This window comes from Equus quagga, chromosome 5 (assembly GCF_021613505.1).
Source record: "Equus quagga isolate Etosha38 chromosome 5, UCLA_HA_Equagga_1.0, whole genome shotgun sequence".
NCBI classification, from domain to species: domain Eukaryota; kingdom Metazoa; phylum Chordata; class Mammalia; order Perissodactyla; family Equidae; genus Equus; species Equus quagga.
Window position 1 is genome coordinate 87,510,195 of NC_060271.1, and position 27,481 is coordinate 87,537,675.

Consider the following 27,481-nt stretch of genomic DNA (forward strand, 5'->3'; position numbering starts at 1 on the left):
TCTAGGATTTTATACAAGTGGAATCATACATTATGATAAAAAAAAGTTTTTATCTGGCTTATTTCACTCAGTAAATGATTTGGAGATTCAACCATTTTGTTGTGTGTTTCAAAAGTTCTTTCCTTCTTATTGCTGAATGATATTCCTATCAATGCTCTTGATTACCATATTGTATAACCAACATGTTTTCTTGGCATAGAACATTGTGAAAATCTAACAAAAGCTCCTAAATGTTGATATCAATGGTTTTTGGAAAAAATAAGTCTGGTGATACCTATTTTAGCTTTCACTTTATCACTTATCAGTTATGACTGAAGCAAGTCACTCACCTGTCTCAGAAACCTTCTCTAGAAAATGGGGATATACCACCTCACCTGTGTAATTCACCTTAGATAAGTGCTTAAGGACTCTTTGACTTCTAAGACCTATCAATTCTACTGAAACAGGTAAATCTTCTAGAAAGACAACAATGCCCATTTGTTTACATACTGTCTGTGGTTGCTTTTGAGCTACAACAAGAAAGTTGAGTACTTGTGACAGAAACTGTATGGCTGTCAAGCCTAAAATATCTGGCCTCTCAAAAAAAAGTTTATCAACCTGTTCTGAGTGAACACAAAATGTTCTTGGAGCAAGCAAACAGATCATTTGTAGTGATGTTTAGATTTACTGATTGACAAAAATGATTCCACTGCCAAAAAATAATTACTTTTGCCACTTTGGCAAATAAGATCAAAGAAAAATCATAGAGATTTAAAAACCCCTGTGGCAGCAATAAATTCAATGGTACATAAGTTACTAAAATCAAAAGGACACATTATAAACTCCATTTCAAGAAATAGTAGGACTATATCAAGTTAAAGAAATACAATAATAGCTTTCTAGGAAAGTCTTGAAATAGAGATGTATGTTTTCATATTCCTGCCCAAGTGATAAACACTTAAAGACAAAATGAAATAATCACTACTGCCAGAATAAAAAATGAACAGCCTGTACAAATGGCTGGTGAAACTTAGATATACAAGTGTACTTACCACATCTTTCTAGTCTGTCAGACTTCTGGTCTGGGAACAATCGAAACGGAAGGCCGTATAACACAACGGTTAAGAAAATGGCCCTTAGGGTCAGACAAACCAACGCCAATAAAGGGCACTGGCACTATTGTACAATAACTGAATAAAAAATCCTCCAAATGTATTCTGAAAAAGTTATTTTTTTAAAAGAAATTATCTTTTAAATTAAAATTAAAATCATTACAGAACTACAAAACTGAAAAATCCTAAGCAACTCAAGAAGGGAATATGTGAGGGAAACTGCCAGCTAAAAAACTGCTTTCAGCATTAGAAGAAAAAAAAATCTCTATTATAGGATGTAATAGAAGCACTTATTTGATTATTCATTTGAAAATAAATCTGGTTAGCTAATTCAGTAGTCTGGGTTTTCTCTTCCTAATTACAAGTTGGTGCTTTTTTCCCCCAAAAGACATACGCCAGGTTATTAAAAGTCTGATCTGGCAGTCATCTGAAGCACATACTGAATGACTTCAAGAAAAACCATGTAGATGCTAACATAGTCTGCTATAATAGTGGAAACTGCAAGGAAAAGCAGTAGTGTTTTGTAAATAATCAAGATCAAATTAAAAATTATTTGTGGGCTCAAGAACAGAGAGCACAGTAGGGTCTTTAGGAACAATGCATTACTGTAATTAAGATACACCGCCTCCTATACCTTACTGCCTATAAGGATGACTGGGTGAGACAGTTTTGTTCTGTGTTGTTTAATCTCAATTCCTGGTCTTTATTTAGCCTATCTAAATCACTGCCTTGGGGATTCTGACCAAATGCCAAGAATTTGGAGATCCATCCAAAATAGAGTAGTGGCCAACTTTTCTGTGCAATTACCTTATTGATCCATTTTGTTCTTCTGAGCTAGCTGCCAGGACCCTGAGGCTGGTTTCCAGACTGTTCACAATTGGGAGCATCTAAATCTTCAGAAGATTCCATCTCTGCAAAGGGATTCTAGGAAACAGGGTCTTTTCCTATTCTTCTTCTTATCTTTGCAAAGTAAGTGCTACATAAAACCAATCTGAATGTATGGCTAACATGTAATGGAAAATATAGTTTACAGAGGGAAACTGAAGTTGAACTCACCTGTCCACTTTTCCCTATTTCCAGCTCCATTATGGCAACAGGGGTATGTATTTCAGCTGAGTGCCTTGACTGTGATTTGCCATCAACTCTCCAGCTCAGGCCCCGAAGCCCACTGTCCCAGCGGCTCTGGTTCATGAGGCTCTCTCGGATTTTTGTCTTATGGCTCTTCCAGAATTTGGAAATGACAGCAGCTTGGTCAGATGTGATCCCACCTTGCTTTTTGGTTTGAGCAGTCAAGAATGCCTCCAGCTGGTTGAAATCCATGTCTGCAGATGCAATAGACTATAATGACAGAAAAAGTAATAAATTTGAATTTGGTAGATAACTAGAAAAAGATAGCTTCTTAACGGATCATATTTTGAGTGATTTTTAATCACTGAATAAGCTTTTAAAAAGGGTCAGCAAGTGACAGCAATGAGAATAAGCTCTTCATAAGTACAAAAACATTCCCTTTGCAAATACTGAATATCAGAAAAGCTACTGTTAAAATTCCATGTCACTCAATTCTCTATCAATAACTTGAATCTAATTTTTAAATACCCAGTTCCACGGTGGCGAAATAATAAATAAAATAAAAACATAAAAATAAACTAATAAAACAGGGGAATAAAATTAATTAGTTCTCTGATGAAATCTCAAATAATTTCACAATGTCAGGCTTGGCTGGATATACTACAACTGTACAATGCCTTGTGTGTAAGAAGCACTACGTAAATTTTGTTTAATAAATGTGTTATTTTAGCTTTGTAGCCCATCTTCAGTCAAACAGCTCATTCACAATAACATTACTCTGAAACTGTACATTACTTTATGCTTTTCCATACATTTTCAAAATTTAATTGCCATTGCTGTTCTGAGAATAGTAAGCAGCTAAACTGAAGTAAGAAATCATTCAGCCCAGAGGGCTGGGCCAATGGAGCCTTGGAGAGGACAGTGACGGGTAATGATCTGGTCTCAGGACAAGCTGTCCCTTGCTTCTTCTTTGGTATATCCTTATCCTCTCCTGGCCATGTGGGTTTGCCCGAGCTTCAAATCAGACAAATCATAGTCCCCTCCTTTCTTAGAGCACACTGATTGATCCAAATAATTCTCCCTATTTAGAGCAGGAGGAGAAATGGTCTTGCCTCTTGGGGTCATGGTACTGGAAGGATATGAGGCTGGGATTGCAGACAGCCTCTTTGATCTTTTGGCGAAGTTCTGACTACAATAAAACAGAATGATGCCAAGCAGAGATGAGAGTGGGTTCTAATGGAGAGATATCCCTGTTCTATAATCCCCAAGGCCCTGGTTCCTACAGCCCTTCCTTCAATTCTGTATGTTACCTCAGCATCCTTTCCACCTACAGGCACCAAAAGATTCCATTTATTGTCCAAGATAGCTTAAGCCGTCTCCCTATCATTTGAAACCAAGAATCCTGACTAAACTTGGGTACTAGCAGAGAGAACAGAGGAATGTACAGGTAGAGTATAAGCAGAGGAGGTGGGACTTCTACAAACACACCGCCTTTTATTCCTCTGCGAGTTTAAAAAGTTGTACAGTAAACATTACAACTTTATAACAAATAAATATTACAACACAGATTAAAGATATTTCACATTACAATTCAATAAACATTTATTGAACACCTGCCTATTTACCAGGTATAAAGACCCAAAGTCTCTGGCTATGCCACTCAATAGAAGCATTAATTTGTATAATATACTATAACTAAGTCAAATTATTTCCACTGGCACTTTGCTTCACACTATCACACCACAACTCAGGTGACTTGTATCATTCTTTCCTTAAATCATATCAAGATATCCATTCTGATATAACTTCACTTGTGACAGAAGTTATTTTGGTTGGGTTCCAGTCAATAATATCTTGAACTGGGGTCAATTCATCCAAATTTAGAATAAGCAGAGATTAAATGAGGAACTGATTTTGGTTTGAGTTCAAAGTCCTCAATTTTCATTTAATTGAGGAAATATTTGAATAGCTGCCATGGAACATACCTGTTCAAGGCATGCCACCTTCATCTACGAGTAATCTAAGCTGGCAGCCTGGTACTTACTTATCTTCAATTCTTCCCTTTCCTCCACAACTTAAATGAGTGGTTCTCAACACTGGCTGTATATTGGAACCATGAGATACATTTAAAAATATCAGTGCCCAGACTCCATACCAGGAATTTTTTTTTTCTGAGGAAGATTAGCCCTGAGCTAACATCTGCCAATCCTCCTCTTTTTTCTGTGGAAGACTGGCCCTGAGCTAACATCTGGGCCCATCTTCCTCTACTGTGTATGTGGGATGCCTACCACAGCATGGCTTGCCAAGTGGTGCCACGTCGGCACCAGGGATCCGAACCAGTGAACCCCGGGCCGCAGAAGCAGAACGTGTGCACTTAACCACTGCACCACCAGTCCAGTCTGCACCACCAACCAGAAATTCTGATTTCTACAAATTCTAGAGTGGGGCCCAGGCATTAGTATTGTTTCAATGCTTCCTAAATGATTCTAATGGGCAACAAAGGTTAAGATCTAATGCCTATAACCTTTCAATCATCAAGTTCTACTTATTTTTATATCTGAAATAATTCTCTAATAATATGTCCCCTCTGCTCTGTCCCCATTACCCGGTAGAGGCCCTCACTATCTGTACCTAAACTAGGCTTGTACCTCCTCAAATCTCTGATCCTGTCACTTCTCCATGTAAAGCTATCCAATACCTGCTGCAGTGGCTATCAGTCAGGATGTGGGGAAACCTTTTACTATGAGGTATGAGATAAATTACAAGTAACATTATTATTGGTAGTAAAAGTACTTAAGTTTGTAAAGATTTATTTTTATATGTATATATTGGGGGGTTTTCAAGGCTATCTTTATAGTAACAATTTCCTCCCTTATTTTGTTTCCTTGAACAGAAGAAAAAAAGAGGATTACAAACACAAGAACTCTGTATGGGAATATATCATGCATGTATTACTATCTGTTAAGTGTGCGACAGGGGAATAAAAAATTGAAAACTGGTAAACCAGGATAGTGGTTCTCAACGAGGTAGTATTGCTCCCAAAGGCAGTTGATAAATGTTGGGGGCTGTGCTTGGTTTCAGGATGACTAGAGTTCTCTTGCCATCGAGTGAGTGGGAGCCAAGTATGCTGGGCATGCTACTGCTCAAGAAAACAGGGGTTAGCAAACTCTGTAAAGCTGTTACCATCTCTGTTACATATTCTTCCCTTTTTTTGTCCAACTCTTTAAAAATGTAAAAACCATTCTTAGCTCATGGGCTATACAAAAATAGGCAGTGTGGCCTATGGGATATAGTTTGCCAACCTCTGCTCATAAAATCCCACAGAACAAACTGATCCACGTCCCACGTGACTTGGCAATGTCTCATCTAACATTATGTGGAAAAACCTGTTTATAATTACTTGAGCCTAGAAATTAATCTTTTTTCTTTTTACATAAAAAAATATTTTTTGCACAGTTTTAATAAACACCAAATTTTCGAGGAATGCAATTAATATAACTCGTACTTTGGTTTGGTCAGAACTTTACCAACACGTTGAACATTTTGGAAAATCTCATTACCAGTGGCAATACCATTTAAAGTACCTTAACTACCAATACAACACATCTATATATGTCTGCATTTACTGCTGCACATTCACAGTGATTCTACATATAGGTGCTAGTATCTGATTAATCCATTATATGTTCTAATGCAGCAATGCTTGCACACAGACATTTTAAAATATATATTTCAAATTACTTTATTATTTTCCTCATTAACTTCCCTTTATACTATATTTATGTCATCATATTGATTTGTTAGAAATTAGGCGTGTTAATTTTATTATATGTGAATTATACACGCATCCCATTTAAGGATAACAAAGGGACATTAGAAAATATTTACCATAAAGAGGAGACATTGGGTCTTATAGGTTTGAGAACCACTGAGGATCAAGTCCAAGCTCAACAGAACAGGCCCTTCAAGATGTGAGCTGACTTATCTTTCAGTTTTAGTGCCTCATATCTTACTGCTTCCTGCCTCCCACACTTGCTGCTCAAATAGCACTAACCTGTTTGTAATTCCCCTACTAGCAATCCTAATATGCTGCTTCTTTCTGTGTGCCTCTGTTCATGCTATTCTAACTACCTCAAATGTCCTTCCATCACCATCCTCACCAGATTAACTTCTATTCACCATTCAAGACTCAGTTCAAGCATGGCTTCCCCAATATTCCTCCTTCTCTAGTAAGGTGAGGGCCCTTTCTACTCTAAAAATGTCCTAATATCTTCACTGTACTTACCTCAATCTAATGAAATTATCTGTGTACAAGTCTATTTTACCCAAGAGATTCTAATCTTTGAGGGCAGGGTCTACATTTCTCTGCAAATACAGCATCTAACACAATTCCTTGAATTCATGTTCTAACAAGTACTCACAACCATATCATAACTTTTTAAACCAAAATAATAAATGCTGCAGATCAACCTTAAGCCTATAATTATTTAAAGTTACCAACTTCTTGCTTTACAAAATCGTCTCATGTATATCAAAACCATAAAGTCCTAGATAAGGGTAGAAAATAATACCAGGGTGCTGATTTCTGTCTGCCTAATCTAGCCCCGCAAATCAGCAAGGGGCTCAGAGCCAAAGGAAATTTAGGCTAGGAATCATGGCAAAGGAAGAATTTGAATGAAAGATAAAAATGTAAACCACTGGGGCCTGCCCCGGGGCTGAATGGTTAAGTTCCCGCGCACTCTGCTTCGGAGGCCCAGGGTTTCGCCGGTTGGAGTCCTGAGCATGGACATAGCACCGCTCAACAAGCCATGCTAAGGTGGCATCCCACATGCCACAACTAGAAAGACCTACAACTAAAAATACACAACTATGTACTGGGGGGCTTTGGGGAGAAAAAGGAAAAATAAAAATCTTAAAAATAAAATTAAAAAATGTAAACCACTGTGTTATTAACAAAGCTGTTGCTGCTAGAATATAATCACAGAGCAACCCTATATGGTGTGGCTGGTGATGGGCAGCTTGGGGGAATGGCTGGTCTCCTAGTCAAGAGAGATTAGCAATATGCTAAACATGCACTTGATTGAAATATGATGATCCAGTAACTATTTTTAAATATTAAAAATGTCAGTCCAAAAACAAAAATTTCAAATGAACACAAACAGTGAGGTATTAGAAAGAGGAAAAGAGAAGTAAAAGGATGCCAAGTTGTTCCTGGCTACTTCAGACAAAAGAAACAGATTGATATTGCAGGGAGGAAGACTTTTCCTCTACCTAATGTGTGTTTGTCTGGCCAGAGAATGAATTAAATTCACATGAGACAGAATAGCAAGAGAAAATTAAACAAAGCTTTATGAGGACCATGGCCCGGGGCCTTTCTTCCAGAAGGAAGAAAGGGCACCGAAGAAGTGGCGTGCACAGAGTGGTTATATACCCCCAAACAGGGTGTTTCTCATATGATTGAAATGTCCCTCCCACAACAGTCACAAGATTGCCCTGTCAGCACAGCGCTTGATGGACACAGCAGAGAGTGGGTCTGCTATCTCGGAGGGCGTAGCAGGAGGCAAGTCTATTGTCTCCAGCTGGGTGCTCACAGGTGAGCGCAGCAATCAGTTCCTAGACTAAAGAAAGATGCTTAATCCTGAAGGAAATACCAAGGTTGTGAGGGGGAGGGAAGTCAGTTACAGGAGGTTACCAGACAAGCACCATAAACAAATGCAGATTTAAGTCCTTGCCTTCCCCATTGATTAAGAGTTTCTAGAGATATCTTTACAGATGGAGAGTTCCTTTACAATGTAAATGTGTCTTACAAAGGGTAAGTAAATTCTACTTTTCAGTTGCTTTCCTGTCTGCAAAGGAACCAGCCTCAAATAATCCTCATGCCAAAGAGACATATCTTGGGGTGGCCATTTCCAGGTCCCCACAATATACATGCAATTCCTATCAAAATTCTAGCAAGATTTTTTGTAGATATAGACAAAATTACTCTAAAATTTATATGGAAAGGCAACGAAAGGAGAGTAGATAAAACAATTTTGAAGAGGGACAATAAAGTGAGAGGAATCAGTCTTCCCCATTAAGACTTATGTATAGCTATAGTAATCAAGACTCTGGTATTTGCAGAGGGATAGACACATAGACCAATGGAACAGAATAAATAACACAGAAATAGACCCACACAAATATGGATAACTGATTTTTGACAAAGGTGCAAAAACAATTCAATGGAGGAAAGATAGCCTTTTCAATAAAAGGTGCTCAAGCAAATAGATATCCATAGGTTAAAAAAAAATTAAAAAAGAACCTCAACCTAAGTCTCATAACTTGCATAAAAATTAACAAAAATGGATCATGGGCTTAGATATAATGTGAAACTTTAAAATCTTAAAGAAAAAAAATAGAAGAAAATCTTTGGCATCTAGGACTAGGCAAAGCGTTCTTAGACGACACCAAAGCATGATCCATAAAAGCAAAAACTGTTAAATTCTACCTCACTAAAAATAATGTTTGCCCTGTGCAAAAAACCCTGTGAAGAGGATGAAAAAGACAAGCTACAAATTGGGAGCAAATATTTCAAACCACATATCTGACAAAGGACTAGTATTTAGAATATACACAGAACTTTCAAAACTCAACATTAAAAAACAATCCCATTAGAAACTGTACAAAAGACATGAGAAACATTTCATCTCGGTGGATATACAGATCGCAAATAAGCACATGAAAAATGTTTAACTTCATTAGCCATCAGAGAAATGTAAATTAAAACCACAACAAGATGTCACTACACACTTAGCAGAATGGCTAAAATTAAAAAATAGTGACAAGATCAAATGCTGCTGGGGACACAAAGAAACTGAATCACTCATACATTGCTGTGGGAATGTAAAATGGTACTCCAATGTGAAAAACATTTTGTCAACTTATTAAAAAACTAAACAAGCGGGGCTGGCCCCGTGGCTGAGTGGTTAAGTTCGTGCGCTCCGCTGCAGGCGACCCAGTGTTTTGTTGGTTCGAATCCTGGGCGCGGACATGGCACTGCTCATCAAACCACGCTGAGGCAGCGTCCCACATGCCACAACTAGAAGGACCAACAACAAAGAATATACAACTATGTACCGGGGGGCTTTGGGGAGAAAAAGGAAAAAAATTAAAATAAACAAGCAATTACCATTTCACCCAGCAATAGCACTCCTGGGCATTTATCCCAGAGGGAGGAGGACTTAGGTCCATGCAAAAAGCTATACACATATGTTTCTAGCAGCTTTATGTGTAACAGCCAAAAACTAAAAGCAAACCAGATGTCCTTCAATGAATGAATGGTTAAACTGTGGTACGTCCATACCATGGAATACTACTCTGCAATAAAAAGGAACTGGACCACTGTTACTAAAACCTGCATGAATTCCAGACAATTATGCTGAGTGAAAAAAGCCAACCATAAAAGGTTAAACATTGTATTATTCCAATTATAAAATATTCTTGAAATGACAAAATTACAGAAATGGAAAATAGGTTAGTCATTGCCAGGGGTTAAGGTGGGGGCTCTTTGAGAAAGACCCAGTTGCAGCTGCAGCAGAGCTTGGTCCATTGGCTCCTGCTCCTGACCCACCACTATTTGCTCTCACCCAAGAACAAGTTGGTGGGAAGCTACGTCACAGCCACGGCTTTGAAAGATATCAGAAAGACACCTACGGAACCAGAGGTGGCGATTCATCAAATGAGAATCACCCTAACTAGTCACAGTGTAAGATCTCTGGAGAAGGTGTGTGCTGACTTGATCCGAGGCACAAAAGAAAATCTCAAAGTGAAAGGACCAGGTGGGAGGCCTATCGAGACTCTGGGAATCACTAAAAGAAAAACTCTTTGTGCTGTAAGGTTCTTAGACTTGGGATTTTTTCAGATCAGTATCTACGAGTGACTCACTACCTTGGACAGTCCTTCTGAGATTGTTAAGCAGATTACTTCCATCAGTATTTAGCCAGGTGGAGAGGCTGAAGTCACCAGTGCAGATGATTAAATCAATTATTTTGATAAATTGATTTTGAGAGATTTAAAGAAAAAAACCCGAAAGGGTGCAAGTAGGTGGATGGAAAGTGGATGTGGCTATAAAACTGCAACATTAAGAAGCTTAGTGGTGATGGAAAGTTCTATATCTTGATTCTATCAATATAGTAATTGATCAATACTGTATCAATCAACATAATGTTTGTGATATCGTACTATAGCTTTGAAGATGTTACCACTGAGGGAAACTGGTATAGAGTACAAAGGCATCTCTTTGTATCATTTCTTATAGCTTCATGCGAATCTACAATTATCTCTAAATAAAACACTTAATTTAAATAAAAACCCTGTAAGGAAGGACTTCTGAGGCCCCCAGATTTAAGTTCTAATTCTTCTATATGGTTTACAAGGTGAATCATGATCAGGCACCTCCTCTTCCTCTCTAGCTTTATTTCTCTTCATCTCCCTCTACCTCGCATACTCTTCCACTCATTCCTTCTCCCTTCCGTCCATACTGAACTCCTTTCAGTTCCTAAACGTGCCATTCTTTCTCTATCCTCTGGAACTTTGCCTATATTGTTCCTTCCGTCTAGAACATCTTAGCTGCTGTTCCTTTAACCCCTTTTATTGACACCACCTTTCTTTTCAGGCTTTAATACAGATCTTACTTTATCCAGGAAGCTTCCTTGAACCCCCAAATCTGAGACAGGGGTCTCTTTCTAGGCTGCATAGGAAACTATGGTTTACTATGTGGTATTTATCATAATGTATGGTAACTGCCAGGCCTATATCTCACTCTAAAATGTAAGTGCCTTAAGAGGACAGAGACCTTGCCCCTCTTTTTTAATATTTAATCTCTAGGGCACACAGTAGGTGATCAGTAAATATATGCTGAATGAGTGAATAGCTGTATGAGTGTGGAATCTGGAATCCAAAAAACCTGTTCCTGACTACTCACTTGACCTTGAGAAAGTCTCTTAGTCTTGTTATAATTTCCTCATTTATAATATGGAGATATAATACAGAACATGGCGATTTAAAAACTTCACTCTAAAATTCTTTGACCCTTCTCCCACTGAGAGTTAAAAGTCTATATCCCACCCCGTAGAATACGGGCTGTGTGATTGCTTGACCAAAAGATTATGGCAATCCCAACTATATGACGTTCTGGGAAAGGCAAAACTATGAAGACAATAAAAAGATCAGTGGTTGCCAGAGGTTGGGAGGAGAAAGAGGGATGAATAGGTGGAACACAGAGGATTTGATTTTTAGGGCAGTGAAACTACTCTACATGATAGTATAACAGTGGTAGTATAACAATGATACATATCATTATACGTTTGTCAAAATCCATAAAATGTACAAAACCAAGAATGAACCCTAACTTAAACTATGGAGTTTGAGTAATGTTGGTTTATTCATTGTAAAAAATGTGTAGGATGTTGACTGTGGGAGAGACTGTGCGTATGTGGGGACAGGGGCTATACGGGAACTCTATACTTTCCACTCAGTTTTGCTGTGAACCTAAAACTGCTCTACAAACTAAAGTCCTTTTTTTCTTTTTCTTTTCTTTTTTTTTTTTTGAGGAAGATTAGCTCTGAGCTAACATCTGCCACCAATCTTCTTTTTGCTGAGGAAGACTGGTCCTGAGCTAAAATCTGTGCCCATCTTCCTCTACTTTTTTTATACGTGGGATGCCTGCTACAGCATGGCTTGACAAACGGTGCGTAGGTCTGCACACAGGATCTGAACTGGCAAACCCTGGGCCACGGAAGCAGAACGTGCAAACTTAACCGCTGCGCCACTGGGCTAGCCCCTAAAGTCCTTTTAAAAAGAACAAAAACACAAACACATGGACGAAGAAACAGTTCAGTGGTTACCAGGGGAAGAGGGGTGAGGGGTGGGCACAGGGAGTTAAGGGGAACACTTACGTGGTGACAGACAAGAAATAATATACAACTGAAATTTCACAATGATGTAAACTATTATGAACTCATAAAAAAAAGTGAACTAAAAAGAAGATCATGGCAGAATGAGGCTGTGCCAATTTCCTGGCTCAGGTTTTAGGAAACTGCAACTTCCATTTTGTCTCTCTTGAGAAGCTTATTCTTAGAACCCAGGCATCATGATGTAGGCAGCTTTTGGAAGGCTACATCAAAAGGACTCTGGCCTCCAGCCCTCAGTCTTAGAGTCACTAAGCTCCCAGCCAACAGCCAGCACCAAATAGCCAGTTAGTGAGGCATTTTGGAAGTGGATCCTCCAGCCTCCAATTAAGTGGATACCATATGGAGAGAATCTTCCCCTTTGAGCTCCACCCAAAGTTCAGCTTCATGAGCTAAATGACTGTTGTTTTAAAATAATAAAATAAACAAAAAGAACTGAACTCAAGATAATGGTGCCTTTTTTTAGTAAACTGCTCATTATCAAGTATATTACTTAAGTAATTGAAATTGAGAGGCTAATATTTGAAAATGAGAAACTTTGATATTAATCAACCCCAAAGCATTTTACTCCTAAATTAGTCCCCTATAATTTAATATATGTAATCATTAATTTCTTATTGCTGCTTGAAAGCAACAGTATTTAAGGTGGCACTAAAAATAAACCACAGAAAGTCAGTTTCTATTACTCTTTGGTAGTTAAAACATAGGTTTTCCATTAAGCTTCTAGTTTATTAGAGTGGTATTACAAAACAAAGGCTCAGTGATTTAAAACAAATAAATGGCATTTAGCAAGAAATAGACTTTCTCCATTAATATAATTTATACATTTGACCTATCAGAGCAAAATGATTCCATTTTATCACCTAGTAGAAATGCATCAGTGATACACAGTTCTATCTCTAGTTTTCCAGTAAAAATGGAAATAGCTCTGAAAAGAAAAAAAAACAACTATAGAACACATTTAGAAACCACTGGGTTCCAAATGCATTTATTTTTAAATTTTTAATTAACAGACTTTAATTATTAGAGCAGTTTTAGGTTCATAGCAAAATTGAGTGGAAAGTAGAGTTCCCACATGCCCCTCCCCCGTCATCAACATCTGCATCAGTGTGGTACATTTGTTACAATGGATAAACTAATATTGACACATCATTATCAACCAAAGTCTATAGTAAATATTGGAGTTCACTCTTGTTGTACATTCTATTAGTTTGACAAATATATTAACAAGATGTATCCACCATTACAGTATTAGACAAACTAAGTTACACTGCCCTAAAAATCCCTTGTGTTCCACTTCTTCATCTCTACCTCCCCACCCCTCCAAAGGACAGCTGTCCCTTGGTCTTTGAGGGGGATTGGTTCCAGGACCCCCCCAGACACCAAATTCCACGGCCACTCAAGTCCCTTATATAAAGTGGCATATTATTTGCATATAACCTGTGCATATCCTCCCATATACTTTAAATCATCTCCAGATTACTTATAATACCTAATGTGATGAAAATGCTATGTAAATAGTTGTTATGCTGTATTGTTTACCGAATAATGCCAAGAAAAGAAAGTCTGTATGTGTTCAGTACAGATGCAACCATCTAGGCCTTTCAATCTGTGGTTGATGGAATCCGTGGATGCAAACCCTGAAGACATGAAGGGCTGATTGTCTTCTAACAAATGTCAATTAGATCCAGTTGATTGATTGGCCTGTTTGGTTCCACTATGTCTTAATGGATTTTTTGCCTGCTTGCTGTGTCCATTACTGATAGAACAGTATTAAAGTCTCCAGCTATAATAGTGGATTTATGTATTTCTCCTTGCAGTTCTATCAGTTTTTGCCTCATGTATTTTGACATTCTGTTGGTAGGCGCATACATGTTAGGCACTGTTATGTCTTCTTGGAGAATTGACTCCTTTATCATTACATAATGTGCCTCTTTATTCCTGATAATTTTCCTTGCTCTGAACTCCACTTTGTCTGAAATTAATAAAGCTATTCCAGTTTTCATTCCATTCGTCTTAAGATGGTATATCTTTTTCCATCTTTGTACTTTTATTTATTTTTTTTCAGGGGAAGATTTACCCTAAGCTAACATCTGTTGCCAATTTTCCTCCTTTTTCCCCCACAAAGCCCCAGTACGTAGATGTGTATAGTTGTAAGTTCTTCTGCTTCTTCTATGTGAGCCACCGCCACAGCACGGTTACTGACAGACAAGTGGCATGGTTCTGCGCCTGAGAACTAAACCCCAGCCCCCGAAGCAGAGTGCGTTGAACTTTAACCACTAGGCCATCAGGGCTGTCTCTCATCTTTTTACTTTTAATCAATATGTGACATTATATTTAAAGTGGGTTTCTTATACATACAGTACATAAAGTTGAGTCTTGTTTTTTTTGATCTACTCGAACAGTCTCTGTCTTTTAACTGGTGTAAACCATACATAGTATAAAAACTGATAGAAATGCAAAGAGAAATAGGTGAATTCACTATTATAGCTGGAGAATTCAACACCCCTCTATTGGTAATTAACAAATCCAGTAGGCAGAACATAGTTGAAATTAACAAAACTGTCAATCAACTGGATCTAACTGGCATCTACAGAGTACTTCATCCAATGACAGCAGAATATACATTCTTCTCAAGCTTACACAGAACCCAGACAAACATAGATCACATTCCGGTTTTTTTTTGCAAGGAAGATTGGCCCTGAGCTAACATCTGTTGCTAATCTTCCTCTTTTTGCTTGAGGAAGATTGTCACTCAGCTATTCTGATCCATAAAACATAACACATATAAAAGAATAAAAATCATACAATGTCTGCTCTCAGATCACAAGGAAATTTAACTAGAAACCAATAACAGAATATAGTCAAAAAACTCCAAAATACTTGGAAATAAAATAATGCACTTCAAATTAACACATAGCTCAAAGGAGTCTCAAGAGAAATTTTAAAATATTTTGAAAAAATTTAAAATGAAAATAAAACCTATCTAAATCTATAGCATGCAGTGAAAGCAATTCTTACACAAAAATTTATAGCATTGAATGAATATATTAGAAAAGAAGAAAGATCTAAAGTCAATAATCTAAACTTTCACTTTAGGAAACTAGAAAAAGAAGAGCAAATTAAATCCAAAGCAAGCAGAAGAAAAGAAATGATAAAAATTAGAGCAGAAATCAATGAAATTGAAAACAGGAAATCAATTGAGAAAATAAATTAAACCAAATGCTGGTTCTTCAAAACAATCAATAAAATTGATACGCCTCTAGCCAGGTTGACTAAGAAAAAGAGAAGAAACAAACTGCTAATATCAGAAAAGAAAGAGGGGTCATCCCTATTATATCATTGACATTAAAAGGATAATAAAGGAATATTATGAACTCTATGCCCACAAATTTGATAACCTAGAAGAAACAGACCAATTCCTAGAAATTCACAATCTACCAAAACTCACACAAGAGAAGTCGATAATCTGAATAGGTCTGTATCTATTAAGACACAATCAATAGTTAATAAACTTCCAAAACAGAAAGCACCAGGTCCAGATGGGTTCACTGGTGAGTTCTACCAAACATTTAAGGAAGAAATCATACCAGTTCTCTACAATCTCTTCCTGAAAATAGAAGCAGAAGGAATACTTCCTAATTCATTTTATGAGACCAGCATTACTCTAATACAAAAAGCAGAGAGAGACATTATATGAAAGAAAAACTACAAACCAATATCTCTCATGAATACAAATGCAAAGTCCTCAAAAAAATATTAGCAAATCGAATCCAATAATGTGCAAAAAAAATTATACACCTCTACAAACTGAGACTTATTCCAGGTATGCAAGGCTGGTTCAACATTCAAAAGTCAATTATTAAAATCCATCACATCAACAGGCTAAAGAAGAAAAATCATATGTTCACATCAACAGATGCAGAAAAAGCAACAACAAATGCTGACAAGGATGGGGAGCAACAGGAACTCTCATTCATTAGAGGTAGGAATATAAAATGGAATAGCCATTTTGGATGACACTGGCAGTTTCTTACAAAACTAAACATACTCTTACCTTACAATCCAGCAATCACACCCCTTCGTATTTACCCCAAGGAGGTGAAAGCTTATATCCACACAAAAACTTGCACACAGATGTTTATAGCAGCTTTATTCATAATTGCCAAAACTTGGAAGCAACCAAGATGTCCTTCAGTAGGTAAATGGATAAATAAACTGTGGTACATCCAGACAATGGAATATTATTAAGTACGAAAAATAAGTGAGTTATCAAGCCACAAAAGACATGGAGGAAACTTAAATGCATATTACTAAAAGAAAGAAGACAATCTGAAAAGGATGCATACCGGATGATTCCAACGATATAACATTCTATAAAAGACAACACTCGGAAGACAGTAAAAAGACTAGTGGTTGCCAGGAGTTCAGAGGAAGGGGCCAAAAGGTAGAGAACAAGGGATTTTTCAGGCAGTGAAACTATTCTGTGTACTGGACAGAACCTGATACTATAAATGTGGACACATGTCATTATCCATTTGTATAGACAGAATGTACCAATAGAATATACAATACAAAGAGTGAACTCTAATGTAAACCATGGACTTTAGTTAATAAAGTAATTAATATCAGCTTATCAATTGTAACATGCATACTACACTAATGCAAGATATTAATAATAGGGGAAATTGCATGGGGTAGGGGATTAGGGGGGTATATGGTAACACTCCATATTTTCCATTCAATTTTTCTGTAAACTTAAAATTGCTCTCAAAAATAGTCTATTGAAATAAAACTAATAGATACAACATGAATAAATTTCAGATATTATGCTGAATAAAAGAAATCAAGTACCAAGAACATATACTGTATGATTCCCTGTATGTGAAGTTCTAGAACAAGCAAAACTAATCTATAAGAGAAATCAGAAGAATTATTACCTAAGGGAGAGGTGGGGTTGACTGGGAAGGGGCACAAGGGAACTTTCTGTGGCGATGACAGGATAATAGGGTGATGACACGAATGTGGATTACACAGGTATGTACATTTTCCAAAACTCAAACTAGACACTGAAGTAGTATGATAAATAAACGATACTCAATTTCTTATCCTTCCAAACCATATGCATGGAATATCTTTCTATTTATTTATATCATCACCAATTTCTTTCAATAATGTCTTATAATTTTCACTGTATAGGTCTTTCACCTCCTTGGTTAAGTTTATTCCTAGATATTTTATTCCTCTTATTGCAAATGCAAATGAGATTGTATTGTTGAATTCTCTATTAGTGTGTTATTAGAGTATAGAAATGCAACTGCTTTTTGTAAGCTGATTTTGTACTGTGAAACTGTGCTGTAGTTGTTGATTATTTCTAATAGGTTTCTGATGAATTCTTTAGGGTTCTTGGTATATGAAATCATGTCATCTGCAAACAGCAAGAGTTTCACTTCTTCTGTGCCTATTTGGACTCCTTTTACTTCTTTTTCTTGCCTAATTGCTCTGGCCAAAATACCCAGTACTATGTTGGACAAGAGTGGCAAGAGTCAGCATCCTTGTCTTGTTTCTATTCTCAGAGGGATGGTTTCTAGTTTTTTCCCGTTGAGTATATGATGTTGGCTGTGGGTCTGTCATATATAGCGTTTATTATGTTGAGGTACTTTCCTTCTATACCTACTTTATTGAGTTTTTATCAAAAACGGATGTTAGATCCTGTCAAATGCTGTCTACTGAGATCATGCGGTTTTTATTCCTCATTTTGTTAATGTGGTGTTATCGCATTGTTTGATTTGTATATGTTGAACCACCCCTGTGTCCCTGGTATAAATCTCACTTGATCATGGTATGTGATCTTTTTAATGTGTTGCTCTATTTGGTTTCCCAATATTTTGTTGAGGATTTCTGCATTTATGTTCATCAGTTATATTAGCCTGTAATTTTCCTTCTTTGTGTTGTCCTTGTCTAACTTTGGGATCAGGGTGATAGCGGCTTCGTAGAATGTGATAGGAAGTGTTCTATCTTCCTCAATTTTTTGTAATAGTTTGAGAAGGACGGATATTAAATCTTCTTTGAAGGTTTGGTAGAAATCTCCAGAGAAGATATCTGGTCTTGGACTTTTATTTTGGGGGACATATTTGATTACTGTTTCAATCTCTTTACTTGTGACTGCTCTATTCAGATTCTCTGTTTCTTCTTGGTTCAGTTTTGGGAGGTTGTATGAGTCAGAATTTATCCATTTCTTATAGATTGTCCAATTTGTTGGCATATAGTTTTTCATAGTATTCTCTTATAATCCTTAGTATATCTGTGGAATCCACTGTAATCTCTCCCCTTCCATTTCTAATTTTATCTATTTAAGGCTTCTCTCTTTTTCTTCTTAGTGAGTTTGGCTAAGGGCTTGTTATCTTCTCAAAGAACCAGCCCTTACTTTCACTGATCCTTTCTGCTGTTTTTTTTGTTTGTTTCATTTCATTTATTTTTGCTCTAATTTTTATTATTTCCCTCTTTCCCCTGACTTTGGGCTTTGTTTGTTCTTCTTCTAATTCTGTTAGGTGTAGTTTAAGATTGCTTATCTGAGATTTTTCTTGTCTGTTAAAGTGGGTCTGTATTGCTATGAGTTTCCCTCTTAGGACTGCTTTTGCTGCATCCATAAGTATTGCTATGGTGAATTTTCATTTTCATTTGTCTCCAGATATTTTTTTATTTCTCTTAATTTCCTCAATGATCCACTGGTTGTTCAGTACTATGTTGTTTAGTCTCCAAATGTTTGTCACTTGCCCAGCTTTTTTGTTGTAGTTCGTTCCTAGTTTCATAGCATTATAGTCAGAGAAGGTACTTAATATGATTTCAATTTTCTTAAATTTATTGAGGCTTGCCTTGTTTCCCAACAAATGGTCTATCCTTGAGAATGTTTCATATGCACTTGAGAAGAATGTGTAATCTGTTGGTTTTGAAAGAAGTGTTGTATACATATCTATTAAGTCCATCTGGTCTAGTTTTTCGTTTAAATCCACTATTTCTTTGTTGACTTTCTGTCCGGATGATCTATCCACTGATGTAAGTGGGGTGTTAAGGTCCCCTACTTATTATTGTGTTTTGTTAATATCTCCTTTTAGGTTTGTTTTTGTTGCTTTATGTACTTTGGTGCTCCTGTGTTGGGTGCATATATAAGTGTTACGTCTTCTTGGTGGAGTGTCTCTTTTATCATTATAGACTGCTCCTCTTTGTCTCTCATTACCTGTTTAGTCTTGAAGTCTACTTTCTATGACATAAATATGGCAACACTTGCTTTCTTTTTTTTGCCATTAGCTTGGAGTATCATCTTCCCTCCGTTCACTCTGAGCCTGTGTTTGTCTTCAGAGCTGAAATGTGTTTCCTGGACGCAGCATATTGTTGTGTCTTGTTTTTAATCCACCCCGCCACTATGTGCCTTCTGATTGGAGAATTCAATCCACTTACATTTAGAGTGATTATTGATATATGAGGGCTTAATACTGCCATTTTATCACTCATTTTCTGGTTCTTCTGTATTTCTCTTGTTTCTTGTCCCGTGTATTTTGGACTCCCAATTCAGTCTGGTAGTTTTCAATGGTGGTTTTCTTAGCTTTCTCTTCATTTATCATTAGTGTCTCTGTTCTGATTATTTCTTTTGTGATTACCATGAGGTTTGTATAAAAAGTCTCATAGATGAGACAGTCCATTTTCTGACTGCCTCTTAGTTCCTTAGACTAAGCTGATTCCATCCCTTTACTCTTCCCCTTCTAAGTTATTACTGTCACAACTTATTCCATCTTGTATTGTGAATTTGTGGTAAAATGATGAGATTTATTTTTGATGTTTTCCTTCCCTTTATCTTTAAGGTTATAATTAAATGTTTGCTAAACTGTCCTGATAGAGAGCTGCCATTTTCTGATTGTTGTCTAACTATCTATCTCCTTGCTCAAGGCTTTGTAAATCTTTTCTTTTTCAGGTATGAGGGCCTTAGTGAGCAGTTCTTGTGTGTGTGTGTGTGTGTGGGGGGGTATCCTGTGGTGATGAATTCCCTCAGCTTTTGTTTATCTGGGAAAGTTTTCATTTCTCCATTATATCTGAAGAATATTTTCACTGGATAGAGTATTCTTGTCTGAAAGTTTCTGTCTTTCAGAATTTTGAATATATCATTCCACTCTCTCCTAGCTTGTAAGGTTTCTGCTGAGAAATCCACTGAACCCTGAGAGGGGTTCCTTTGAAAGTTATTTTCTTCTGCCTTGCTGCCCTTAACATTTTTTTCTTTGTCATTGATTTCTGCCTGCTTTACTACTATATCTCTTGGAGAAGGTCTTTTTACATTGATATATTAGGATATCTATTGGCTTCTTTCACTTGTATTTCCAGCTCCTTGTCCAGGTCTGGGAAGCTCTCAGCTATCAGTTCTTTGAACAAGCTTTCTGCTCCATTCTCCTTCTCTTCTCCCTCTGGAATACCTGTAATCATTATGTTGCATTTCTTATTTGAGTTGGATATTTCTTGGAGAATTTCTTCATTTCTTTTAGTTTTAGTTCTCTCTCCTCCTCTACCTGAAGCATTTCTATATTTCTGCCCTATGAATTGCTACTTCTGTCCCCCATAATATCAGCTCTATTGTTTAGGGAGTCCAGATTTTTCTTTATCTCATCCATTGTTTTTCATCTCCAACATTCCTGGGTGGTTCTTTATAGTTTCAATCTCTTGTGTGAAGAAGTTCCTGATTTCATTGAACAGTCTATTGGTATTTCTTATAATTTGTTGAGTTTTGTTATGATGGGTATTTCAAATTCTCTGTCATTTATAGATTTCTGTACCTTCAGGATTGATTTCTGGGTGCTTGTCGTTTTCGTTCTGGTCTGGAGTATTAATATATTTTTTCATACTGTTTGATGGTGTAGCTTTGAACATCCTCAACGTGATAGTATCTGGTCACTGCTTCCACCTCTCACCACTGTGTGGGGGTCAAGAGCTGTGTATTCTGAGCCCACTGTGATCCCCAGCTTGCTCTCTCAGAGCTGCTGCTTTTGTATGGCATGTGCACACACTCTGGCTGACCAGTTGAGCTGGAACACCCGGTGCGGGGAGGAGCACTTTCTTTCCCTGCCTGATCCTGGGGGCATTCTCACTCTGCCCTTGCTATCTGCTCCCCTGGGATGCTGGCTTGAGGAAGACACCACTGCAACAGCTTAGCCACCTCTGTGTAGGGTTTTCCCACAGGGTGTGAGGGAGCTTGGAGAGAGATGGTGTTCCTGCAGAGGGCCACCCCTCCTCTCTCTCCTCTCAGAGCCATGCATGGTCCCACACCCTGGGTCACTGCCATTAGGGGAGGGAGAGGAGATCCCCTTATCTCCTTCCACTTCCTCCAGGGGGTCTAGCACCTCCACCTTCAAACGTATGCCTGCATGGGTCTCTCAGACATCTTTTGTGTTGTGTGAATGTCCTCGGTCGGTATGTGAATGTCCTTATCAATGTATCTTAATGGGGAGAGTCTATGGGGAGAGCTCACCGTGCCATGATGCTGACGTCACTCCTATCTGATACTAAATTTTTTTAAAAAGCAAAAAATAAAGATAATTTCTTACAAAAAGATACCATTTTTTAAAGTTATAAATTCAAACAAAATATCGAGATTTTGTAAAGCATATAGATAACAAAAGAGCAGTATGCAGAATATATAAAGAACTTTCATATCAAAAAGACTACCACCTAAAAACCTGACCAGAAATATGAGCAGAGAATTCATAGAAAAGGAAACCTAAATAATCAATCAATAAAAAATACATTCAACCTAACTAGTAATCAAGAAAATGTAAACTAATACCATTTCCCCTCCATTATATTGGCAAAGAGTAAAATGCCCCACAATACTAAATACTGACTTCCTCATCAATATTTCTCACATAGTGTTGTTGGGAATATAACATTTTTGGAGAACAATTATGCATTATCTACCAAAATTTAAGAATTACACATTCCAGAAGTCAGCAACTCCTCTGCAATGTAAAAACCTTAGAGGAACTGTTGTATCTATGCACTAGGAGTCCTGTACAAGAATGGTTATTGCAACAATGTTGGTAACAGGAACAAATTAGAATCAATCCAAATGTCCAGAACAAAAAAATGGATAGTGACATTCAAACAATGGACTACAATACAATACATGAAATAGAATTACATCAACCAATATAGATGAAGCACAAATACATAATTGAACAATAACAAAAAAGCAACTGCAGACAAATATAGAAAGTATGATACTATTTGTATGAAACTTCGTAAGATGAAAAATACTATAAATTAAAATACATATGCAGTAAAAATATAAAATTAGGAGATTTATATGAGACTAATGAACACCTAATGCAGAATAGTGGTTACTTTAGAGGACAGAGAGAATGAAATCTGAGAGGTATGTAGAGGCATATATAGGCTCTATTAGTATCTGTAATTTTCTTTTTTACGTTTTTAATAAAACTTTAATTTTAGAATAGATTTACAGAAAAGTTGTACAGATAATAGTTTCAATATATCAAAACTCAATTTCTCAGTTTATTAATATCTTACATTATTAGTATGTACACTTGTGACAATTAATGAACCAATATTGTTACATTATTAACTACAGCCTGTACTTTATTCATATTTCTGTAGTTCTTACTGAATGTCCTTTTTATGTTCCAGGATCCCATCCAAGTTACATTACATTTAGTCATTGTGTCTCCTTAGCTTCCCTTGGCAGTGAGTTTCTCAAACTTTCCCTGTTTTGATAACCTTGACAGCTTTGAGGAGTACTGGTCATGTATTTTGTAGAATGTCCCTCAACTGGAATCTATATCTACTATTTTCCTCATGGTTAGACTGAGGTTATGGGTTTTTTGAGGTCACAAAGGTAAATTGCCATTCTCATCACACCATTTCAAGGGTACACACTATCAACACGGCTTAACACTGTTAATGATACCTGGCTGAGGTAGTGTTTGTCAGGTTTCTCCATTATAAAATAACTCTTTTTCCCCCTTTTCTATACTCAACTCTTTGGAAGAAGTCACTATGAACAGCCCACACTTAAGGAAGTTATGTTCCACCTTCTTAAGGGCAAAGCAACTACATAAATTATTTGGAATTCTTTAGTACAAGTCTATAATGTTTTAAAATACACAAAAAAGATCAGAGGCTTCTTGCCTCCACCCCACCGCCAAACACAAAGGGAGAGCAAATACCAAAATAGTTGTCACTATTAAAATTAGAGAATATCTTCTTATTCTTCTATATTTCCCAAATTTTCTTTAATGAGAATTTTCTATTTAGACAACGAGATTTGTTATATTTTAACCATGCCTCTAGTCATTATAAGTTAAGAATTTTTAATCTCTCCAGTTTTACTCCATATCAAAAGGGGAAAGCAAACTTGCTAGTCTAATATAGTAAATCTAGAGTAATATGAAAAATCTTAGTTCTTATAACAAAGAAGAATAAATACTGGGGACATAAACTCAATGACCCAAAAGCACTATTTCTTAAAAGTGCATCAAACATAAGTGATAAATCAATACAGCCTAGTAACTTGTAGCTCTTTTAAATGAATTAGATAAAATACTGTCAAAGATAAATAATAAACTTCTAGGGTAAGTATGTTATTGACCCAAATATAAGATGACCTTGAATTTAGGTAATTTTATCTTTCCAAGAATGAAAAAAAGTTTAATTTTAGGAAATATTCTTTATCATGGTTAATATTGCTGGTAACTCATATATACTTTAAAAAAAAAAAGCAGAAAATCCTTATCCACAAATAATGTACTTACCATTATTCTCATTCTCTTTGGAAACAACTAAGTCTTTTTCCAATTGTATTACATGTGAGGTTTTTAATATTGTAAGGAAAAAAAAATGCTGGAGTATGCCAAAGCAGTTGTTTGAATGGATACTTATTTCTTTAGTGGCTAATTTATGTCTAAGAAGAAAGAATGATTAGGAAGTAAGCAAGATAATACATGAGATATAAATATCTGCTTCTCCAACCACTCAATGAGAACAGTAATTAAGACTTTCAGAAAGTTATGCACTCCCCTAATTTCCATTAAGTGAACTGGAACACATCATGCAGATTTAAATTCATCATCACTTCTGAAAAAAACAGACTAACAAGCATAGAAGGCTTGAACTAACAATAGTTCAACTTTTATAGAACCTACTCATGATAACCAAAACCAAATTTTTACTTGTCAACAGTTCTGTCAAGGTTTCAAGAATTTACTATGTCATAATGTGTAAACATGTCCTCTAGTTAAGCCTTTAAATTACGGAATGCTGCTGTTCTTAGCACAAAGAAATTAAGACCTTGAGAAAGTAAAAGCAATTTGCCTCTAGTGACTTAATATTAGCTTGTTAGTAAAGGGTCTTAAGAAGAATGTTTTTTCTCCTGATTTATTCCATCAGAATTTTTTCTGTTGGAAATATATAGTATTTACACAATTAGAGACCAAATACCAGGTCAAAAGAACTTGTTGCATTTCTACAGCCTCCTGGAGTAAACACTATAAAATGGGCTAAAGCAAGTGAAGCTGTCCAAAAAATGGTTTAGGTAAATTAGTGTTTTTTAAAGCTTTTGAAAATTGTCTTGTTTTTAAAAAAAACTAAATCTTTCCCTAGAAATTGTTTATGCTATTATTTTAAGTAGAACATAGTCAAAATACATAAGTAGAAATAGTCCAAAAGAAAAGCAACTCAGTTTTGTCCTTTATTTACCTTTAGAAAATTAGTGAAATCTGATTTACTGTACTTAGAGTTAGTTAGAAAACAGTTTTACTGTTTCAAACATATTTCTCTGGGCTTCAGTTTCCCTAAAATCAAATGAATGGAACATGCTAAATGATCTCTATGTACCCCCAAGCACTAACATTCCATGTTGCTCCATCTATAGATCGAGCTACATAAAACTGCCAGTATTCCACCATTTTTGGCTTACAAAAACAGTAATTCAAAATGGTTCAATCTTACTAAATCTCCTAAGTTTTATTCCCATCTATAAACTATCTTTGGCATCACTTAGCTTCTGTATTCTCAAAGTAGAGCAAAATGTTTAAAAATCAGTTACTGGCTCTCAGTTGCTATTCAGGAGTGAATGTACCTTACTAGAAATTTTCTAAGGCCTATTTTACCCCTGAAGAAAAAGATGATAATCTGATATGGGAACTCTCCTAAATTACTACTTCACAATTCATAGTTTTAAATATTTGCAGAATTTGTACTAGCCCATTCAATTTTATGACTCCACTTGTGACCACTGTATAATCTGTATCACTGAGTTTTCACCATCTGCCTTCTATGTATCAGGCCCCATCCTAAGCTCTCAAATAAGATGAATAACATATGACCCTGCCTTTGAAGAGCACTTAATTTAGTGTGTAATCAAAAGCACAATATAACATCCGTGGCTTCCCTCATTTGCCAGAAAATCTACAGCAGTGCTACCTAAAGTGCAGTCTGCAGACCAGTGCCAGTCCACAAACTTCATTAGCAGTCCACTGTGAGGTGATAATAGAAAGTAAGAGTAAACATTTAGAAACTTTCGCAGCAATGAGATTTTATGTTGACTAATCTAATAATAAAATAATTGGGAGCTCATATTTTTATGTATTTTTGATGAAAGGTTGAAAATTTTTCAAAAACACTATACACACAACAAAATTGGTCCTCAAGAAACATCATTTAAGAAGCACTGTTGTTGAGGTAGACATAATGGAAGGTTCTATTGTCTTGCAATTTAGGTCAGCTGCATTTTAAAGTAAAAACACTCATCCCATATCAGACTTCATCAACTAATAGCTAATTGGCCTCATTTCCATTCTAACAAAAATCCTGGTTACATTTGAAAGGAAAAACAGGATACCCGTGAGAAAAATAAGGGATGGTTACAGACAAGTTGGAAGAATTAAAGTCAAAACTAAAAATAAGAAATTAGAAAAATGTTATTACTCTTTATTGGGGAGAAAGGAAAATACTTCAGGTTGACAGCAAATTTTATAAACCACCGTTGTCTATGCCTAGCTCTTGTTGTTAGTGCTGTGGAGTCGATCCCACTCCTAGCAACCCTGTGTATAACCAGGGTTCTTTTTGTGCCTGAAATACCAGTGGCATAGCTTTCAGCATCACAGCAATAAGCTGTGACACACTATGACAAGGGACAGACAGGTGGTATGGTTCCCTGACCAGCAAATGAACGTCGGCTGTGGTGGCCAAATCTTAATCACTAGACCACCAAGGCTGCCTCCTCTTACAGGAAAAAAAATAGCTATAATCATTTAAAATTTCTCAATTTACACAATCCAGCAATTGGAAATTACCAATAGAAGGAAACTGCAGCAAAAAGAAGAGCTATGGAGTAGATAAGTGAATTCATTACTCACAAATCTGTGTGTAATTAGTCCTGTTTCTTGCCATCTGTGATAAAATAATAAAGACTCTGTTTATCTGATGTCTCCAAGCCCTGGGAGATTACCAGAGCCTTTGTACACAAAGTTCAACCTGTTTCATTTGGTACAGCTAAAAATAGAAGTGAAATCAAATTCATATTTCAGAGGCAAATGCATAGTTGCCATTACTAGATTTTTTTTTTAAAGATTGGCACCTGAGCTAACAACAGTTGCCAATCTTTTTTTTTCTTTCTTTCTTTCTGCTTTTTCTCCCCAAGTCCCCCAAATATATAGTTGTATATTTTAATTGTGGGTCCTTCTAGTTGTAGTACATGGGACGCCACCTCAGCGTGGCATGATGAGTGGTGCCATGTCCGCGCCTGGGATCCAAACCAGAGAAACCCTGGGCCACCATAGCAGAGTATACAAACTTAACCACTCGGCCACGGGGCCGGCCCCCTCCCATTACTAGATTTAATACACAATTAACTGGTGCTTCTATTGGGTATTATTGCCATATTCTGCATGCTAATTTAACAAGTTTACACATTAAAAAAAGAAATTACTATGGTTTCATAAGACAAAAATTTGGCCAGTGATGGGCTCACCTTGAGCACCTGTGAATACAATCCAATGCTCAATGACTTGTTGTGCAACTACTATGTAATAGTCACTGTGTAAGGAACTTTCCAGTTTATTGGCTGCTTTAACGTCCAATGAAGGGCAGACAGTTGAACAGTTAACCAAGCCCCAAATCTGGTGACAGAGAGCTAGGTGGAAATGAGAAAAAATAAAAGTACACACCGTATTAGAGGGAGTGTGGAATCAGGTTAAATATACCCAAGTAAAAGAACACCCGTGACAACTGAAGACTGAACATCCACAATTTCAAAACAGCCTCAAGCAACTGGAAAGGTCTTTGATACGCAACAATTGGTCATTGTGCTCATACGAA

The 27,481-nt window shown here is 36.6% G+C and overlaps 1 protein-coding gene across 2 annotated transcripts in view; it reads right to left on the reverse strand.

Moving 5' to 3' along the window:
- Positions 1-27,481, reverse strand: part of COMMD1 (copper metabolism domain containing 1) — a 155,093-nt gene that overhangs the window by 86,896 nt on the left and 40,716 nt on the right. For both annotated transcript variants that reach the window (XM_046660181.1, XM_046660180.1), the window contains exon 2: positions 2,148-2,429. In XM_046660181.1, coding sequence (XP_046516137.1) covers positions 2,148-2,429 — 282 coding nt within the window. The remainder of the gene's footprint in view (positions 1-2,147; positions 2,430-27,481) is intronic.